At 45.6% G+C, this 22,121-nt stretch overlaps 1 protein-coding gene across 2 annotated transcripts in view; it reads right to left on the bottom strand.

Annotated features, from left to right (window-relative positions):
* Window positions 1–1,836: 1,836 nt before the first annotated feature.
* pvrl2l (PVR cell adhesion molecule related 2 like) overlaps window positions 1,837–22,121 on the bottom strand; it is a 255,795-nt gene continuing 235,510 nt past the window's right edge. The window contains exons 7-10 of one of the 2 annotated variants that reach the window (XM_068575310.1): window positions 10,033–10,159; window positions 9,177–9,234; window positions 7,480–7,572; window positions 1,837–6,334 (exon numbers count right to left, since the gene is read on the bottom strand). In XM_068575310.1, coding sequence (XP_068431411.1) covers window positions 6,161–6,334; window positions 7,480–7,572; window positions 9,177–9,234; window positions 10,033–10,159 — 452 coding nt within the window. In that variant the 3' untranslated portion in view covers window positions 1,837–6,160. The remainder of the gene's footprint in view (window positions 6,335–7,479; window positions 7,573–9,176; window positions 9,235–10,032; window positions 10,160–22,121) is intronic. The other variant, XM_068575311.1, reaches the window with a different exon arrangement.

Below are 22,121 nucleotides of genomic sequence, written 5' to 3'. Positions count from 1 at the left end.
AGCGAGCCTGCAGACTGACTGCTCATCCATTGTTGGTGCTTTATTGTCTATTGTTTTATGTCAAAGCATCAGCAGAGATGCACATTTCTTATAAATCAAATTTGCTCCCTGGATAGACACATCTTGGCTACTCCAGCTTCACTGCCTCACAGTCAGTGACACATTCATAGTTGTCAAATGATGTAACGTGACGCCACTGAATTGCACTGCGTTTGAGTTTGAACTGCTTCTTTGTTATGTTTGAACCCTCGTTTCATTGTCCTCACCTCATCTCAGTACCTTTAAACCCAGCTCTCCAACTGAAGAGTCTAATTCGTCAAGACTGCGACAAACCGTCCCCTCAAAGGTCCGTCAAAAAAAATCAAACCTGAAACGCCGTCTGAGATCTCAGCTTTGACGGACGCCCGACCGCATCGAGGACATGAATCAGGTAACGGCCTCTCTCGCGGTTTCATCATCCATTTTCTGTTCAACATTTAATGCGATGGTCCATCACGTTGCAGCCGCTGCCGCTGTCGGATTTGTATCGCACCGTTCCTGATGCGCGACTCTCTCCTCAGTCGCTCGACATCTTTGTCAGAAGCAGAGCCCGGCGGGGACCGAGGTGAAGTTAGTCACACAGCTAATTAGCCACAGAAGCTAACAAATGCTCGCTGAAGTGTCTCGTCTCATCCGATCCGACGGGGGGATCAACGAAAGAGCACGAGCTTACAGTACGGGCTGGAAATATAGTGCACAACCTGCTACCACGGAGCAGGAATCTCACATTTTTTGGGGATTGCCAGTGACTCGGCACTTACAGCTTTACCAGGCAACTTTTTCCTTTTTGTCAAAAGATAATCCTTGTTTTGATGCAGCCGGTAGCGCACTCAATGGGCTCAAAATGTGCTCCGCTCACTGCGATAGCTCAGAACACAAAGTAAAAAGTTGAATACGGGCATTATCCTAAACAGCGGGAGAGCGTGCACTCCATCCAGAGCTCGGTGAACTCAACAGCTGAACCTCTTCACCGCACCAGACAGTTTAAAAACAGCGCCACATCGAGTGATTCCTGCGGGGATCCAGATTTAAACGGGGAGCTTGTGTACCGCTTTCAGTTGTGCAGACGCAGAGGAAACACTTCAGGTAAAGGTGCATGTTCGAAAATTTGGGATCGTAGTGTTTTTGACCATGGATGGTACACAGGAGGTGGACGTAGTCATCGTGACGTCACCCTTTTGTAGACTTAAGTTTGACTTTTTCGCCGTGGGCATCTTGGATTACTTTGCATTCTGTTAACAGCAGCGACCTGTCAATCACAGTAAGCCCCGCCCCTAAAGCGACCCCTGCTTTATGCTCTGTTTGACTCTAAATGAGCAAAATGTACTAAATGAACATCACGCTGCACTGAAGAAGACTTGAAACTAGAGATTGAGACATAAACTCATGTTTACTGAGGGAATACATCAAGAAGACTCATGTTCTCAAAAACCCTGAGCGAAGCGGTCGGCCATTTTAAGAAGTCCGCGCAGACGTATCGGCCCTCTCAGTCGACTGGCGTCACTCACATCTGCTGAACGCAAAGACGGACGATGACGTGCAGATTCCAGCTGATACCAATCGCAGATAAGAAGACCAGCTTCTGGCCCGTGGAGCTGCCGTTAGCTTAGCATTTCTTCCTGAATCACGTCACGAGAGCAGGAAGTGTCCAAGCGTTCACCCCGAAGGTGAGACACTTTTTTAAGGACCATCTCAACTCTGAAGCTGCTCATTACCTGAAGATAGAAGAACCAGATGTTTCCTCAGCTTCCCTCTCCATCACGGGCAGCTGTCAATAAAAACCACCGAGACATCCCGTCCTTTTTTGGTTAACATTTTATTTGACAAGACAATGATCTGTAAAACATGTACAATAGGTTTCCCAAAAAGCATACAAAATGATAATCCATCCGCAATAAAACTCAACAAATCAAAAGAAAAATCAATCGACGCGTAATATGATTACATCTCCAGTGTGTGTGTGAGCGTTTTTTTACTCTCTTCTTTTTCTTCTAACATTGCCGCCATCATCATCATCAACGACAAAACCCATCACATGTTTTGTGTGTTTACTCCTTTTCATCCCTCGTTCAACCGTCAAATATACAAGAAGTGGAAAACTGAGAAGCTAAAAATAACATAAAGAAGGCACGTCTGGCTCCGTGATGAAAAGCGCTGATGACAATGGTTGAAAGAGAGAGAGAACGGTGAGGTGAAGGGGAGTAAAAAAAGAAAAAGAGAGGGGGGAAACGAGGGAGAGGACCAGATTTAGAGCGTTGTAGAGGACATTCACAGCTTGTGTTTCTGGCATCGGACCCAGAACGGACGGACGGACGGACGGGGGAACGGAGAGCTGGAGCAAAGCACCTCGGCCGAAATGCAACCCTGCAGCTCCCCTCGATGCAACGGCGCCTTTGAAATCCCAAATCTCCCTCCACCTTCTTCTAACTTGCTGACTCATCGCCTGTAAACGGACCTGGAGCTACTATCTCTGAGCAATTTCCTGTTTTTGTTGGCGGCTCCGTGACGGCGATAGATTATAATTCCAGATACCTTTTCCGTCTGGAGCAGCTCTATTGAACGTGTATAAGGCTTCAGGGGGTAAAAAAAAAACGAAACGGCGCCCCAAATGAGACGGCAGAGCTGAAAACTCTACGCTGAACAATTGCCGAGTCAGCGCTCTGTGATATAATGGGTCCCGATGATTGTCTTTCCCTTTGTGCTCAATCTATCGACAGCAGCCAACACATGAATGCACAGAAAACTAAATAATCGATCCGTTGGTCCGTGCAGCTTGCAGACGTTCCCTTCAAATTAAAATGAACATCTCTTTTACCCGGCTGGCTATCGTGGAAGTCTCTATTGTTCCTGCACTCGTGCTGAATTTCCAGCGTGGATTCAATGAGAGTTACAGATGACAATCAATTCAAGCAACTTAAAAAAAACAACAACAACCAATCACCACACCACGAGTCAGTTATGTTACAATGGATGAAATAAAACTGTCAAGACGAAATCACTTCTCTTTTTTTTAGGATGGATCAATCCTTTAGTTTAAGTTAGCATGCACCAATTTATGAATAAAACTCAATAAAAACTCCACCAAAGCTCGCGTCGATAAAATATTAACGGATGATTGTCGTACGTCAGAAAATTGGAATTATTGGATTATGTGCCGAGAAAATGTCCCTTTTTTTCTTGTTGTAATCTTTCCCTTTCCATCATCTTTTGTCAATCTAGTTGTGTGTCTCCAGTCGTGTCTCCTGTTTAAATCTCTCTGTCAGCCACAGTTTTGAGTCCTGCGGTGCGACGCATGTGAAACCAAAAGTCAATGTTCCCTTATTTTAATTTAAGCAGGTAAGTATGCAGTGTATGATGAGGTCAATGCAAAACTCTGACTCTTTTGAGGGGAAAGTGTCCAAAATGTGTAAGAAAACATCAGAAATGTCTCATCTTATGGGTTTATATGAGGGAAAAGAGAGCGGCAGAGACAAAGACATGGTCGCTAATGGGGCGCTAGCTAGCTAACGAGCTATGTATGCCACACACGTGTCAAACTAATCGCTTTGCATGCAAAGAGGCCGAGCTACATTCAACAGCAGTACACAAGAGTCTTCGACGACCTTCTTTGGCTTGTTGGCTGAACGTTCACGAACGTTGATGAATTAGCATCGCTAGCTTAGACCGCGCAGTGAGCCCGCCGCTAGATTGGACAGCTAGCTTTGGCTAAAGATGAAGTCAACAACGATTCCCTCCTTCCCTGTACGTCTAGGTATATAATGTACTTAACTTACGGATGTTAAGTTAAGTAACAAACACACTTAGTTGAATCCAAACCATGACGCTAAAGGACTGAAGAGTGACGCCACAGCGATAGGCGATATTAGCATTTTTGGATCGGCGCTTAAGACAAAAAAAACAGAAAACCTGTCGAGTCGTTGTGCAAAAAAAAAAAGAAAAAGGACACCTCCCGTTCTCTCAACGTAAACTGGACTGGTGCTCGCGGTGTGCGTGAATGTGACAGATGCACTGAGACGGAGATTTAAAAAAAAACAACAACTAAAACGAAACGGCTTTCTTGTTAGTTTTTTTTGTTTTGTTTTACATTCAAAAATGCTTTCACAAATGGAGAAGAGTATTCCGCAAACAGCCTTGGGAAAAGTGTTTCAACAAGCCACCGATCATGCCATGCAGAGTAATATGAACAAGGAGTAAAATCCACACCATTTCATTTTTTTTTTTTCATATATTCAAATAAAACGTTTTAGTATTAAGTGACAACCTCAATGTACCCGTGAAAAATAAAATAGTAATATACACTTTGTTTTTTTGTGTTTTTTTTAAACCACTCAATTGGACATTTAACACACTTCCATCCCCTGTACAGAGGCACTGAGAACACCGACACTGGTTTATTTTTTCATGTGTACACATTTCACCAACAATATATTATTCATCAATATTATCAATACTATTTACACTGTTTGTTCATCATTTGGTACCATCTGACATCTATGAAGACCAATTTATTTTTGATTCAGCCACCTTTTTACCTCGAGTTGACGATTGGCTAAAAATGCAAAAAAATGCATATTTCTACATATGTAAAATGTTCTGCATATATCAGAGCGTGTGACCATTTTAAATCTGATAAAATGGCTGTAATGGCAGTATTTTTCTAATACCTGCTGAGCATTTTCTCGCTCTGAAAGTACATTCCTCGTAGTGGTTTCTCAGCCTTATTAGTGTGATTTATTAGGAGGTCTGAATACAAACATTGGCGTTTCTTGCACCCTGTGGTGTGTGTTTGCTTTGCCTGTAAACCGGGTTTCATCTCCACCAACACACAAAAGTCTCACCCAACTCTCGCAATTACCAATCGTGGGAATCTTAATCGTGTAACGTTGCCAGGTTACAGAGCTTCAAAACAATGTCACTTCCCTTTCGTTAGCGCTAACGAGCTACGCGGCGCTCCGGGGGGAAAGACGGGCCTTTTTTTTTTTTTTTTGACAACATAATAAAGTGGAATGTTTCTCTTCATTATTGGACCGTAGCCTGGAAAATGTTGGGAAAGGTTGGAATTCTTTCTTCAGAGTTATTGTAGGAAGTTGCTGAAATACCTTCAAAGATCTTGAGTTATTAGCTGAAGCCGCTCGGAGAGCAACATGCTTTATACTTTCTGGGACCATATTCAGATGCTGTGCAATTAAAACCAAACAAACCGGGAAGAGGACTTCATTGAACGGATTTAAAAGACGGTATTTTTGTTTTACTAGTGGTATTGCAAGGCTGCAACAGGAGTCTGCTGTTTAATCCTTGAATATAAATGTTTAAATCACTTTCCACGGCTGTACAGGACTGGCAGCTTCACAGGAAACACTCATTTTAGCGACGGGTGGTGGGGGGGACGTTGTATGTTCATGGCACAAAATGTTGCATATACTATCTCACACTGAATCCTCTTGAAATGACTCGCTGTTGTTGTTTTATTGGCTGAAATTTGGATTCGCTAGCATCACACAGGCAGCGCGCGGGGTGTTAATTAGCCGAGGGGAGTGTTCCAGTTCACCTCCATCGTGACACCTCTCAACCGTGTAATTAACATATTGTAAAAACCCGCCTCATTATACGCAACGCACATGCGATTACAGCCGCTACCGCTTCAGATATCACAAGCTACGACTGTGTGTGTGTGTGTGTGTGTGTGTGTGTGTGTGTGTGTGTGTGTGTGTGTGTGTGTGTGTGTCCTAAACTGCATTGGAAACTTTAGATATTTTGTGCCATATTTTGGATTTTTCCTGATTTTGGAATATGATTAAATGATTAAAACTGTGTATGACGCATGCAGGAGTTATAAAAAAAAAGGAAGAAAAGGAAAAGCTTGTTACCTTTGCTAACATTGCTAACATTGCTAACATTGCTAACATTGCAGAAGTTAAAACTCAGTTTTGTGCGGTGATTAATAAAAAACAAACACCCAATAGTTGTGCCTGGTAAAGAAAGATAAACTTTGATGGTGTCATGGCGTCGTGGGTTCAAACTTTCCGGCGTGAAGACGAGCGTGCGCGCGGCTTTTTTTTTGCCTTTTTCATGCTAATTTTTAGGTGCCCGGCCCGGCGACGCCCGGCGACGCCCGGCGACGCTACACGTACATGGCGGGAGACACGAAGCTCTCGCCGCGGGCGATGTTGGCGGCCGGTGGCTCGTGATTGGACGAATCCAAGTCGTTGCCGGCGAGCTCGTCGTATTTGGCCGAGCGGTCCAGGATCGGGGCGGCGCCGCCGTTCAGGGCCCCGGAGGTCTCGTCGTCCAGGTTCTGCAAAAAGGTGAACACACATCACAGTCCGGTCACGGGAAGACGTGGGTCTAGTCTACGCTGGACTGGTCTCTACTGGTCTCTACTGGATCTGGGTCTAGTGGACTGGTCTCTACTGGATCTGAGTTTAGTAGACTGGTCTCTACTGGAGTCAGGGTGTAGTAGACTGGTCTCTACTGGATCTGGGTCTAGTAGACTGGTCTCTACTGGAGTCAGGGTGTAGTAGACTGGTCTCTACTGGATCTGGGTCTAGTAGACTGTCTCTACTGGAGTCAGGGTGTAGTAGACTGGTCTCTACTGGATCTGGGTCTAGTGGACTGGACTCTACCAGGTTTGAGTCTAGTAGACTGGTTTCTATTGGAGTCTGGGTCTGGTGGACTGGTCTCTACTAGGTTTGAGTCTAGTAGACTGGTTTCTACTGGATTTGAGTCTAGTAGACTGGTTTCTACTGGATATTTGTCTAGGGGACTGGTCTCTACTGGATCTGGGTCTAGTGGACTGGTCTCTACTGGGGTCTGAGTCTAGTGGACTGGTTTTGACTGGATTTGAATCTAGTAGACTGGTCTCTACTGGATCTGAGTATAGTGGACTGGTCTCTACTGGATCTGGGTCTAGTGGACAGGTTTCTACTGGATCTGGGTCTAGTGGACTGGTTTCTACTGGATCTGGGTCTAGTGGACTGGTTTCTACTGGATCTGGGTCTAGTGGACTGGTCTCTACTGGAGAGCCCGCTGGAGTCCGAGCTGAAGGAGGTTCTGGTGAACCTGCATGATTTAATCTGATTTAATCCGATTAGGAATAACAGGCGATGTCCCTCGCTAACGTCCTGGTTTTTGGTATGAAGGTCAAAATGCAGCATCGGTAACACAATGAGACTGTTTCAAAAGTTCCTGGCAGCAACAAGGACTAACGTTGCACAACAATACACCACAATTTCTTTTTTAGTAATTATACTGCAGATTAATATTCATATTACTTGATTGACTGGGACCAAGAACAAGCACCATGACGTCCCCACAGCGCAGCGTGTTGCTGTCTAAACACATGTGGAGCCCCGCCGCGACGAGAGCGCGGCCCACGTGTCAAACACAAGCTTGTGTGTGTGTGTGTGTGTGTGTGTGTGTGTGTGTGTGTGTGTGTGTTACCGTGACAGGCTCTCGCCCCGTGGGCTCGTAGTAAACCTCTCCCGGGCTCAGAGGGATCGTCTCGGTGGCCGTGGGCGGCGACGACTTGTTCAGCTACGTGCACAGAAAACCACAGCGTGTTAGCGCAAGCTAACGGAGGTTAGGGGTGAACCAACAACACACTCTCCCCGCTTACAAATGTGCTGATTAGTTCAGACGCCAGCGGGCTCACGAGGTCCGCTTGACCCCGAGACCGGACGACGAGCTTTTAGGGAACTTTTGACTTCTCCATCTTCATCGGACTCTTAAAGACCGGAGCGAGAGGAGGGATGCGGTCAGCGAGACCAGAGGAAGGAACACAATGTTCATTATCCCGGCGGGTAGTTTTAAAACCATGTGTTCAGAGAGCGTTGAAGCGAAGCTCCACCGCGAGACAACGCACAACTCTCACAACTCGCACAACCACAATGGAGGCGGAGGGAACACGAACGCTTGAAGAGACATGATCCGAATCCAAATGATTGTTTTCACCGCCCAACAACGATGTAAACAGAGAGAAGAAGTGCTTTTTAATAACCGCGGATATAACGTTAGACCCTGCACACCATGTTCTGAGAATAAAAGATGAGAATAATAGAATATTACGCCTTTTTTTTGGGGCGACATCACTTCACACACTGAATTTAAAGCTTCGGGGCAAAGACGAGTCGGTTAAATACGTTTGTCTCCGATGTATTACTTTGTTTTAAGATCAGATTCAGAAGCTTTCTGTTACGTGATGGGTTCTTTAAGCAAGCCCTGATTTTACTTAGAGGATGTATTCATGCATATGAGACACATCCCCATGTTTCACACACAATCTCAGCTCTCTATACAATGAGGCCTCGATGTTTTAAAGCAAAAGTGTAAAGAGAAAGAGGTTTTCTTGAGTGTTCATTGGTCGGTTTTGTCATAAAATGTCAACACGAATTAACAAATCACAGTGAAGGATTTTGTGTTTTTTTGCAACGCCATCGCCTCTTTATCTCGCCGTGTGAGTCGCGTAAGATGATGCGACAGGAAGCAGGAAGTCTTCTGCTTCCTGTGAGGTCGAACCACATTTCTGGGATTTATTTTCGCGAAGATATGAGAATATTTGCAAAACGTAAACACTGTCTAGAGTTTAGATATTATTCAATTGAACTTTCTGGAGTTGAAATGACAGTTGTGGACAACACACATCTACAACTACTTCAATATATATATATATATATATATATATATATATATATATATATATATATATATATATATATATATATATATATATAAACTTTTCCAGTTCAATCCCCTCAAAAAAAGCCCCATTTCAGCCGAGTTTAAACGTCTTTTATGCATAATCAACATCAAATTGCAGCGTTTTTGCGCTCTCATTGCATAATAAGCACAGCACATATTTTTGTGATGGAGTGATGGAACGACATGTGGAGGAGGAAGAGGAGGAAGAGGAGGATAGGAGCGCTCTAATGGAGCTCTTTACAAACCCGGCTAATTATCTCGACACACATAAGCCAACTCGGATCTCCAGTCAATAGCCATTAGCCCCATTATGACGGCCCCAAAATGGAGCGCGCCCGTCTATGCGTGTTTGTGTGTGTGTGTGTGAGTGTGTTTGTGTGTGTGAGGAACATAATGGCGGCGACAATAAAGATTGATTGGAGTTCAGGTCGAGCACTCACCATCTCTGTGGAGCTGCCGGCCTTCACGGGGGGCGGCGGCTTGTGCTTGGGCGGCGCCCTGCAGGAGGAAACACAAAGACGACGCAATGTCGATTGTTGCTTTTGTTTCCTTCTGCGCCGAAACAAAGAAACACGGCGAGGAGGCGCAGACGCGTTTGAAGGTCGTGGAACGCCGCGTTACAAATGACAGATTTTCAACGGGGGGGGAAAAAAACAACAACTATTAAATTAAAGCGTGCATGATTTGTCGTTTTGGCACTTGAACCCGACAGCAGATTAATTAGACTGTCGGATGAATCGACGTCGAGACTAAAGAATTAAAACACTTTTCTTTTCCCCTGAGCGACAAGGCGGCGGTCGACCTTGTGAAGGAGATCGTAGCCTCATCGTTTAGGATGAACTTTAACACAAAAAAAACTCAATGGAGGCCGGCCCATTGAGAGAAGACGTCAATAGCATTAATGGTACTTTATGATGAGTACACACTGTCTAATTCATCATTTGTTAAGCATTATAACAACTTGAATTGATGTGCAATTCATAAACACAGTTATACATGTTTTATTCTTGATTCATAAGCTTGGGCTTTGGCTTTATAATTGAGGGATTCCCCATTTGCAAACGAAGCATTAAGGACTTATAGATGATTAATAAGATCATTTGTAAAGTGTTAGTAAATGATTTAAAAGAAATGCTGCAATTCATGATTCATTCAGGTGGTTATGACCTTTAGTTAAGTAGTTTCATGTTGGAATAATGCTTTATAAATGATGAGTTCAGTGTTTATTCATGCTTTATTAATGCTAAATAGTGTGTATTTATTAGAAAGTGCGATGACGAAGGAGTGAAGACTTACTCTCCGTCCTCCCGGCGCTTGCGGACGTAGAAGACGGTGCTGACGATGATGCCGATGAAGGCCAGGGCGCCGAGGATCCCTCCGATGACGGCGCCCGACGACGGGCCCGGAGTGGGTTGCCTCTCTTCTGGTGCGGGAGGGAAGGAAACAAAACACAGAGGATTTAGTTTGTTTGAATTTCTCTTACAACTCAAGGAGCGATACACACTCTTGCAACTGCAACTGCAACTGCAACTGCGGCCGGCCACGCAGTTGCATCGACCGCCTGGTGTTGGTTTATAGTTCCCGCCTGTTTCACACGCCAGAACAGCAGGTGGCGCTACGACCGTTTAGAGTCCACCGATATCTCCCTCCAGGAATTCACCTCCATCTGCGTGTCCTGACGCTCCACCAGACGGGTTTTATAAGTGCTCATATTTGTGGACCTCTGCAGCCAAACGTTCTTGAACGGGATCCATTGTTCGTGTTTCTGCTACAGCTTTTAAAAGATGGCGGTATTATGCTATGAAACCTGGAAATGCGAGACTCAGAAAGGACGTGGTTAGCATGTGGTTAGCTGCGAACGGCTTGCGTAGCTTTGTCGGACTGTCAGGCAAGATGGCTGACGGGACGACGCAAGGGGGCGTTGAGGGTCTTGCGTGCTTGTGTCTCTGCGTAAAACCTGAGTATAAAGTTACCCTTTAGGACAAAAAAGAAGACAAAAACAGGCTTGGTTTGGTTTTAATGGAGTAGCTGTAATACCTGAGAAACCACGGCTTTGACGACGAAGCTAATCGATAGTTTCCATTCAGCGTCTCTGTGGAAGCACGGCCACGTTAGCGCGAGGGAGCTAACAGTAGCGCCTTTTTGTCGCGCTGCGACGCTCGCGGATGCCGTAAACCTCGGCAATGCGGCTTCGACAGCCGACCTCGACCTCCCCCCCGTCAATAAGGAGCCCGCTCGTGACTCCAGGCCTCGAAAATTGACGCTTTTTATGTGAGAAAGGCTGACAGCAGCCGCACAACACCGGACGCGTCGGCTGCTGCGCTGGAGGGTTTTTTGGCAGCAACAACAAAGGTAAGGTGGAATTATTTCCACAGGTTGTTTGGTCCTCTGTCAGGGAAAAAAAATAATCACATTTCATCTCCGGTAAAAAGCACTCCGCCACGTTTGATACAGAGATGATAAAAGGATAACTGCCCCCGTGATTTGCACTCGTTTAGCTTTGACTACACACATTTCAGCCGACACACACATGCGAGTGATTATTTACCGCCGCGAGATACAAACTGTACCGCAATTTACCCGAATGAATGATCCAGTCTTTACCCCGAGCCGCAGCTCGAGAAACACGTCAGTCGGCAATTGAATGCGTTTAATAAAAAAAAAACACGCTTTGCATCAAACGAGAACACACTTTTCTCTTTATTGTTACGAAGAGTGTTTCTCCCATTCTGCTAGAAGAGTTGTCATCCTCATCATCTTCAGCTCAAATAACTATCAGCAAGGATGAAAAGTAACAAAACATGTATGTGTGTGTGAGGTTTAGCTCGTCCCACGTCAACCTTTTGACCAAAGAAAATAGCCGTTATAATAAAAAAGAAAAGAAAGAGCTCTGCTGGATGGTTTCCAGACATTTTAAATGTTTCAAATGCATTTTCTTTAGAATATTTGATTCCTGAAACTACGAGATGCAACAAGTGAAAGTGAGGAAGACTCCCGCTCCTCGCCAGCAGGTGGCGAGCTTTCACAGCCCTCAAGAAGAGAGAGAAACGGTGACAGAAGGAGAGAGAGAGAGGTGGACGGACCGATTGACGGAGAGAGAGGAAAGCATGGAGAAAACTTGAGAACAAGAGAGATGGAGGGAAGAGAGAGGAGGGGGAGATGAAGGATGATGCCCGAAAAAAAGGACGGGAGGGAAGCGAGGAAGACGGATTCAAGGTGTGGGGAGAAAACAGAAGGAGAATACACAATGACGGCATGGAGAGACAGATGGATGGGAGGAGGAGGGGGAGAAGAAGAGAGTGACACTGGCCTTTGCTCACAGCTGGAGACACACAAACACAAACACACACAGAAGCACGCACGTGCATCGGCGTGCATCAGAGTCTGAGGCACCCGATTGGTCAGAGGAGGGGAGAAGATGGACGACTCACACCTCTTCCTACTCATTACATCCCTGAGCAGGCAGAAGCTTCAGCCAGCGTCCTCGCGGCGCACACCTGCTCCCCTTGCAGGCCGGCCAGGTATCTCACACACACACACACACACACACACACACACACACACACACACACACAGCCGGTTTCAGAGCATAGATGGAGTGCTTTGAGGAGCAGTAACGAGACGAGGCCTCTCGAGTCCGATCCCTTGGAGTTTACTCTGCTGCTCGTTGGAGTTTGTACAAAATCTGGCAAAATGAAAGCGCGCCGCGGTGGGCGGCGAACGGAGGAGGCGGGGCTACTCGCTCGCTCTCAAATGGAGGTATGGCGGTCTTCTCGCTGGATCTGACAACCTTTTCCAGGCTTACAAATGTGTTGAATACACGCTGTCAAATCTTAACTGCTGCTCAAATCCCTTTTATATTCGTTTTCTGATTTTTTTTTACAATGAACTCCAAGCATCCATTATCCTGTTCAGGGGCTCAGAGGGGAGGACGGAGCGGACGGCTGAACGGCTAATGGAGGGTTCGCCCTGGACGGACTAACACGAGGCCGACACATGGAAACAGTCGACCGTTCACACTTCTGCATGTTTGGACGTGAGGGAGGAGACCAGCGCAATGCTAACTCCTGAGTATACCAGTGTGATGCTAACTCTAGAGCACTAGTGCAATGCTAACTCTAGAGCACCAGTGCAATGCTAACTCTAGAGCACCAGTGTGATGCTAACCTCTGAGCACCCGTGTGATGCTAACACCTGAGCACCATTGGAATGCTAACTTTAGATCACCAGCGCGATGCTAACTCCTAAGTACCTGTGCAATGCTAACTTTAGATCACCAGCGTGATGCTAACTCCTAATTGTACTTGTACAATGCTAACTTTAGAGCACCAGTGTGATGCTAACTCCTGAGCACCAGTGTGATGCTAACTCCTGAGCACCAGTGTGATGCTAACTCCTGAGCACCAGTGTGATGCTAACTCCTTAGCACCAGTGTTCCTCGGCCCAACAGGACATCGTGTAAAGTGATGCCGTTGAGTTTGAGTCTTTTTATCAAGCGTCACCAAAACCTTTCTCAAACATACCGCCATTGATTTCTAACCGTGATCTCACCGTAGTTGCCAAGTGCAGACATTGAAGGAAGGGAACATTTCTGAATTGTTAGAATTAAAAAGATTTCCCCCGCTGAATGTAACCTGAGGAAATCCATGTAAGCGTTCTTGGTGGCGCAGAGAAGAACATTGAGTACACCTGACCTTTCCCCAGCTTCAGCGACCATTTTGTCCATTAACTCAAAGTCGACTTTAGCTTCTTGGCTAAAGTTTCAAACCTCCCCCCCCCCCCCCCCACACACACACACACGGTGAGTCAACACCACCCAATGGAGAGCTGCACCCCATTCATCTCCATCCATTACAGTCAATCTTTATCCGAAACGCAGCTCCGGCGCCGGCCCTCGCTGGAGCGGGTAGAATATATTTATATGAATTATCAAACATTGATGGAGTTAACTCAATAGCCCGGGCTTCATTTTTTGTGAAAAGGAGTGGGTGGGGAAAAGGAGTGGGTGGGGAAAACTCGCCGGCGCGCTACAGCGGACCTCCACTCCTGCCGTCCATCCCTCGCTCCCTCGCTTGCGAGCGAACACGCTGCGTGTGCGATGCTATTATCTAAGTGACACTCGTGGTGGGAAATTGCCGCGTCACATGCAGTTTAAATGACATTGAAACAACGGCGGCCTGTCTGAAGCGCTGCTGCTCGCATAAGCGCTGCGTTGTGTGAGCCGCCATGAGAGGAACACTCGAGGCCCGAGGCTACACACAGATACACACACACATGTTGGTAAAACATAACAACTGCAAAACAAAAAACAACACGTCGCTACACACACATACACACACACCAAACACACAAGTAGTGCTTTTATTCAATTCTCTAGCACGTTGATGCATATTCTATGGAAGCCCATTTCAGCCACCAAAAAAAAAATACGACAAAAAAAAAAAAAAAAAGAATAAACTTTTTTTTTTTCCGTTGACTTGAAAAAAGGCAACAAAAGAAACAAACAAACAAAGTTTCCCGTTTCATTCCAGAAGAAAAATAAGAACTTGACTACTGACTACAATTGTCAAAATAAATATAAATTGTAGCTAATATTTGTACACACAAAGTACTTTGTTGTTGTTGTCATTGTTCTTCCATTGACCATTTTTAAGAACTGAGTAAAATGCAAAGTCCACACGTATTAAATGAATTATTTACTTTAAAGTAACCATCAACAGGCTTACGGGTGGTTGACATTGTCAAGTTATCTTTTGATAAATAACAAGAGCACTTGAATATAAAACAGTGCTTGTAATGTTAAATTAAAATACGTGAATTGAAACAAGATTGGACTATTTTGTGACTTGTACTTCTTTTGTTGGATGAACAATACATATTTACATTTAAATGAAGGTATTGTAAAAACCAAAGTGATGAAATAACGTATTGCTGAGATGTTTTTTTTTTCGTCAACAACAAAAAAAAAGTCAATTAATCTCTTTTTTTTGGTCCCAATTATTTTTTTTTTGGGTCCAAATTAGTTTTTTTGGTCAAAATAGTGAAAAAAAATTTTGGTCCTAAATTTTTTTTTTTTTTTTTTGGGGTCCTAATTTTTTTTTTTTTTTTGGGTCCTAATTTTTTTTTGTGGTCAAAATTGTGAAAAAAAATTTTGGTCCTAAATTTTTTTTTTTTTTTTGGGTCCTAATTTTTTTTTGTGGTCAAAATTGTGAAAAAAAATTTTGGTCCTAAATTTTTTTTTTTTTTTTGGGTCCTATTTTTTTTTTTTTTTTTGGTCCTAAATTTTTTTTTTTTTTTGGGGTCCTAATTTTTAATTATTGTTTTTTTGGTCCTAAATTTTTTTTTTTTTGGGTCCTATTTTTTTTTTGTTTTTTGGGTCCTAATTTTTTTTTTTGGTCAAAATTGTGAAAAAAAATTTTGGTCCTAAATTTTTTTTTTTTTTTTGGGTCCTATTTTTTTTTTTTTTTTTTGGGTCCTAATTTTTTTTTTTGGTCAAAATTGTGAAAAAAAATTTTTGGTCCTAAATTTTTTTGTTTTTTTTTGGGTCCTATTTTTTTTTGTTTTTTTGGTCCTAAATTTATTTATTTTTTTGGGTCCTAATTTTTAATTATTTTTTTTTGGTCCTAAATTTTTTTTTTTGGGGTCCTAAATTTTTTTTTTTTTTTGGGTCCTAATTGTTTTTTTGGGTCAAAATTGTGAAAAAAAAAAATTTGGTCCCATATTTTTTTTTTTTTTTTGGGTCCTATTTTTTTTTTTTTTTTTTGGGGTCCTAATTTTTTTTTTTGGTCAAAATTGTGAAAAAAAATTTTTGGTCCTAAATTTTTTTGTATTTTTTTGGGTCCTATTTTTTTTTTTTTTTTTGGTCCTAAATTTTTTTTTTTTTTTGGGTCCTAATTTTTAATTATTTTTTTTTTGGTCCTAAATTTTTTTTTTTTTTTGGGTCCTAAATTTTCAAAAAAAAAAATTGGGTCTTACTATAAATATTTTTCGGTTTTTGTGTGTGTGGCAGAAATGGGCTTCCATAATATTCTCATTTGGCTCTCGCTTTCTGTTCCCTGCATGTCCCGCCGGGCCCGGCGCCGAGAGATTCCGGCGCCGTTTTTACCCGCAGAGGAGACGGACAGACTTCTCCTGCTGGATTTCCTCATTAGTAAAAACTTTAGTCTCTTCCATCTTGCGACGGGAAGCCACCGCACGCCTCAGTGAAGAGCCGGAGAAGTCATTTAGGAGCCGGTGAGGAGCACCCAGCGGACTGTAATCAGGACAATGAGCGCTGCCGTGAGGCTCGAGGAAGAATGGAAAGACCGAGCCGGCTGCCGCCGCCGCCAACCGTGCGTTAAATGCCATTTTGATAAGCGAACACTTTTCAACTTGCAGCTGATGGAGTCGCCACTTTTTAAAGTTGTGTTGCCCGAACGCTTTCGACATAAAGATTTTCTTTCATTCAGCCGCTGACATTTCCCAGTACGTGTGCTTCTTGGTGTCCGTCCACGGCTAATGGTGCATACCGATGCACCAAAGTGCAGAATGCTGCATTTAGATGCTTTAAGACGTGAAGCAGTGGCTGATAAAGTCTGAAACATGTCCTCAATATGATGGAGGGTTGTGTCAAACAAACAATACTGGTTGTGCCGGTTTCTCCCCCTCAACGTTTGCATGAGCAATTTATTAATAGCCTCGGAGTCGGAGGCAAGGAGGGAAGCATCAGGGTGCAGACGAGAAATCAAGTCAAGGAAGGAAGGAAAGGAAACAGAGAGGTGCTCGAAGGTGAAGGAGGAGAGCAAACTGAGCCGAGCTGGAGGTTTGAGAGAAAGGGAGGGATGAGGAGCGATAAACGAGGAAGGAGGAAGGAGGAAGGATGAAGGGGGGGGCGATGGGAGCATTAGCGGCCTGCGGGGAATAAAGAGAAGGAGATTTTAAAGGTCTAAACACTCCCGAGGGAGGCCATGAGTGACACTGGAACAACAACTGCCTCTCTCGCTCTCTCACTGTCTCAAAATCCCTCTTTCAGCTCCGCTCTTCTTCTCCTCCTCCTTGATATTTTTCCTCTCTGTAACCCTCCCGATATTTATTTTTTGCACTCTCTCTCTCTCCCGTCATCCCCTCAACCACTTCCCCCCCTCTCTCTCTCCTCTCTTGCCGCTCGTCCTTCATCCCTCCGTCAGACGACCGCTCCACGCCTCCAGTTAAGACGCAGTCTCTCAAACGCTTTGTTTTTTCTCTCTTTTCGCAGCCACTTTGTCGCCTTCTGTTGCAATGTGTTGAAGAAAGTGCCCCTGTTGCGATGTCCTGCTCTTTCCACAAACACCTATTTTGTACCAGTACACCCCCACACACACCCCCACACACCCCACCTCCGACTTACTCTCGCATTTACTGAGAAAAGACAAATTGACTCTCGCAAACACACAAAGCCCACGTCCATAAATATGAGCGAGCGGCGTGTGGCCCGGCGCTAAAGAGACCACTAAAATTACTGCAATCAGCGAGCAATTATGATGAATAAAAACCGAATGATTGTAATCTTCGAGGCTAAAAGCTTCTTCATTCGTTTCAGCAAGGCACTTGGAAAAGAGAGAGAGAGAGAGAGAGAGAGAGAGAGAGAGAGAGAGAGAGAGAGAGAGAGAGAGAGAGAGAGAGTTAGTGGGGAAGAGAAAGTCCAAAGCGAGCGAGAGGAAACAGGGAGCGAGCGCTCTGAAGATCTGCGCCATCGAATCGTGTTTCACTCTCTTTCATTGCAGAGCCGCTAAAAGACAAAAATAATGAATCTAATCGCTGCATTAATTTTTTTTCAATAACTGTGAACGAGGAAGAAGAAGTGGTGATATTGAAGAGCGCTGTTGCACATCACAACCGACTGGCCATCCCATAATAGCCGGAGGAGCCGCCGCTCTCTCTCCTGACCAGCAGGGGGCGACTGGTTGTATAGAAGTCTATGACAACATGACCTTTGATTTATTCCCCACCAGAAGGTGTCCGTCCTTTCCGTTCACCGGTTGCAGAAAAAGCACCAAAAAAACAAGATGGCGACGGCCAAAAATAGCGAACTTGAGGCTTCAAAACAAACCAGAAACCAGCGGGTGATTGATCACGAGGGTTCGTTTGGCTTTTTGTCCGTTGTGGGCTTCTGTAGAAACGTCCATGAAGAGAACGCGCCCGACACGATCGTGCAGCTCTGCACATTATTCATATTACTGGTACGATAAACCAGAACAGGACGAGCAGGTAAAGATAGAGGAACGCTGGATCTTTCTGACTTCTGCACCCTGAAGACAAAGAGCTTGTTTTCTGTGTTTGACATTGTTCTAAAAGTCTGGCTACTGGCGAGGCAGCCAGCGTTCAAAGGTTCCCGTGTCGGGTTTCTTTTGTCGGTGGCGAGTCTTCCTCGCCGGACAAAAAGGCGAAACGAGGGGTGGAGACAGATTTGCGTGACAGAACTTGTTTTGAGGATCTAAACGCAGCGGCATCTCCTCGCTCTCAAGCCGCATCGATCGGCCCGACGGGGACAAAGTCTCCGATGCCGATTGAAGATGCGAGAGAGCGGCCGCCGGTTGTTTTCAGAGTCGTTTGAACAAACAAGAGAGGAAGAGGATCAAGAATCACGAGCCAATCGGAAAAAAGAAAAAAAAAACCCATCGGATGATGACTCGGCTGACGGGAACAAGTGGGACGGCGGTAAGAATCATGAATAATTTCCAGGCAGCTCCATCACTGTGCACTCAGTGTAATTATCCCTCTGAGGCCAGACAGGAGCCGCCCGACCCCCCACGGCTGCTTTGGTGAGCGGCCCGAGGACGAAACCAACCAAAAAAAGCACACACACAACGTTAGCGCCTACGCGTGTCACTGACAGGGGAGGCGAGCTCACGGGATCGCTGAATGCACTTTAAATGCAATCCCGTCGCACAGCGCAGCACTCTCACACACACACACACACACGCATGCACACGCACACACAAGTGCGGCGTGACCTTTCTATCAGTGCTCGCTGTGTTTGTGTGACATATCTGTGGATAGGCAACACTTCACAGCTTTATCTGGAGCCAGCGTTTCCCCCGCTTTCATTTTCTGACAGCTCCGTGTGCACGAGTCCTTTCTCCCCCCATATGTCTCTACCCACTTAACAGATTAAAACACACACACACACACATAATACACACACACACGCAGACACACTCTGCTCCTTGCTTCCTCAAATAGCATCCGGGGTGGAGGAGTGGAGCGGCGTTGCTCTCTAAATGATCCAGAGCAAATGAGTTTATCTCCGAGACAGACGAACCCCCGAACCATTCAGGATCAAACTAGGTCATTTACTCAGAGAGCGAGAGAGAGAGAGAGAGAGAGGGAGAGAGAGAGAGAGAGAGAGAGAGAGAGAGATAATACAAAGAAAAAAGGGAGAAAACACAAATGAGGATGGGAAGAAGAAGAAGAAGAAGAAGAAGAAGAAGAAGAAGAAGAAGAAGAAGAAGAAGAATTAGGAGGAAGAAAAGGAGGAGTTGAAGAGCGACCCCGGCTGAAATCATCTTCGATCTCCTCTCTCCGATCCCCCGGTTTTGACTCCGACCACTCGACTCCGCCCCCTCGTCTCCATCCCCTAGACTCCGCCCCCTCGTCTCCATCCCCTAGACTCCGCCCCCTCGTCTCCATCCCCTAGACTCCGCCCCCTCATCTCCATCCCCTAGACTCCGCCCCCTCGTCTCCATCCCCTAGACTCCGCCCCCTCGTCTCCATCCCCTAGACTCCGCCCCCTTCGCTTCCTTGATTCCATTAGAGAGCCCACCCGGCGTCCCGGTGGCAGGACGCTCTCTGCTCCCGGCTGGCCGCGTGCCAATTAGCCGGCAGTTGATGCTAACGAGCTTTTAATTTGGCGGGCGTTCGTCCGATCTTGTTTAATAAAACGTTTGGAATCCTGTTAAAATAGATATATTGAGTTTGTTTGTCCTTTATCTTCTTTTCCTTCCAGCTCACAGATCGCTCCATCAGACAGAAACTAATCACATTTGTTAAAACAATGCAAATAAAGTGGAATATGTGCAAAAAAATAACTCATATTTGGCAAAAAGATGAGCAAGGAATCCGGTTGGATCCCTGTTTTCTCCCCATAGTTTCATGTTGAAGTGTCCTTGAGCCAGGCACTGAAGCCCCAGAGCTTCTGCCAATTAGTTTAGATTTCACGAGCGCTGCAGAGAATCGATCGACTGAAAGCGAGCGGAGGCAGAAAAGCTCGGAGCTGCGAGTATTTTAAAATAAATGACGATTAGAGATATTGAGTTTCGATGTCAGCGGCTGCAGAGATGCATCATCATCATCATCATCATCATCATGACGGCCGACTCGCTCAGGTGTAGCGGGATTCATCCATTGTGGGGGCTTTAAACCCATCTTGTTGTGAGCACAGGTGTGCATTTGCATCACTCCTTCCATCTTTCTTCTTTTCCTGAAAGAGCTGAGGAGCGACGGCTCGTACGAGAGCAGAACCTGACTGCAGAGACACCACTTCCAGGGCTTTTTGAGTTGAACTGCTCATTTTTTTAATGACTTGAGTTTTGATGAGCTCTATCTTTGGAAGCTCCCTCCGTCCTTAACATCGGAGCAAAATTATAAAAATGCATTAAATTGTAATTAATTACCAAGCACGCTGCTCAGAGTGATCTGCTGGAGGATGCAAGTGGCCCAAACTGTCCAATTCTTAGAGATATTGGAGACCAAAACTAAAAATATTAGACTCAGACTCCAATGAATGCTGTTATATGTTTCATTATATGCTATAATATGATGAACATGTGCAGGAATGGACTTTAAAGACGTCTGAAAGCCATTGCAGGTGGCTCAATGCTGTTTCTCTACTCTGCTGAAGTGTGTGTCGAGTAGTTTAAAGCTTCTGATGCTGGGATTGCACATCCTGTTTTATGTTATTTATATTAAATATTGTGTATTATAACTTATATGCTAACAGCTCCTGGTTTGTCTGGACCGAAGTGGGACAAAAGCGAAATTTAAATGTGCAGATTTCTTTTTAAAAACTTGCAGATTTGAAGTTCCAGCCGTTGTCTTTCTTCTCGGCCGCCGACGCCGAATCGTTCCTCCTCCTGAGATCAGACCGAGTCACAGAAAATAGATCTGCGGTTTCGCCAACTTTCATTCATCCCAAACCCGCTTTGGCCTTTTACACTCTGGCAGGTGCAAAGAGAGAGAGAGAGAGAGAGAGAGAGAGAGAGAGAGAGAGAGAGCCTCGGAGTCAGTGTGTCTCTGAATGCCAGCTGGCGTAGCGGCTCACAGGTTAAGCTAGCGGGGTGATACCCGCGCCGAAGAGCGAGCGCGCCAAAAAGTGGGTTGCGATATGTGAAGGACTCGGGGAGACGCTCGGCGTCGGCCGCGCCGCGAAAGTTGGAACGACCTTGAGAGAAGAGCAAAGGTCGTATCAAGCGCTCCCCGGGTTATTGCGAGCGCTCGCAATATATTCAAGTGCAATTTGGCCCCGGGTCTGAAGCCAAGGAGCACTTTTAATATTCAACCTACTTCACCGCTCGGTTCACTCACTCCTGCACACACACACACACACACACACACACACACACACACACACACACACACACACACGTCACTTCAAGCCTCTTCAAACACACTTCATGCCGCGACTTCAAGTCCCACAGGCCCGAATCAGGGTCATGTTCTCCAGACAGCCAATCATCACGCCCCTGAACGTGTGTGTGTGTGTGTGTGTGTGTGTGTGTGTGTGTGTGTGTGTGTGTGTGTGTGTGTCTCTATCACTGGGACTCAGATCATGTTTGTATGCATATGTGTGTGTGTGTGTGTGTGTGTGAGGGAGAAAACAGAGCCAGCCATCAGCAGCCAATCATCAGTCATTCAGAGAGCGATTTGGACACCTGGGTACCCCCGGCAACGCCATGGCAACAGCAGCTGTCTGTTACCAGGTAACTGTGCATGAGCAATGGGCTCGGGGTGCAGGCGGGAGCAGGAGAGGTGCATTGTGGGAGAGGCAGAGGTCGAGAGAGAGAGGGGCACATGCGCTCACAGGGGGGAGGAGGGCACAACGCAGACAGGTGGAGCACCTGGAGGAGGTGCTACGCATCACAATGGAGTCCAGGAGGAGGAGCAGGAGGAGCAGGAGAGGCAGGAGGAGCAGGAGAGGCAGGAGAGGCAGGAGAAGCAAGAGGAGCAGGAGTAGCAGGAGGTGCAGGAGAGGCAGGAGTAGGAGAGGCAGGAGGAGCAGGAGGAGCAGGAGGAGCAGGAGGAGCAGGAGTAGGAGAGGCAGGAGGAGCAAGAGGTGCAGGAGGAGCAGGAGGAGCAGGAGGAGCAGGCGTAGGAGAGGCAGGAGGAGCAGGAGGAGCAGGAGGAGTAGGAGGAGCAGGTGCAGGAGGAGC

The sequence above is a fragment of the Clinocottus analis genome, unplaced genomic scaffold (genome assembly GCF_023055335.1).
Source record: "Clinocottus analis isolate CAN_PGR_092001 unplaced genomic scaffold, fCliAna1.0.p SCAF_14, whole genome shotgun sequence".
NCBI lineage: Eukaryota > Metazoa > Chordata > Actinopteri > Perciformes > Cottidae > Clinocottus > Clinocottus analis.
Note: the sequence above shows the minus strand (reverse complement) of the source record. Positions and strands in the feature narration are given on the sequence as shown.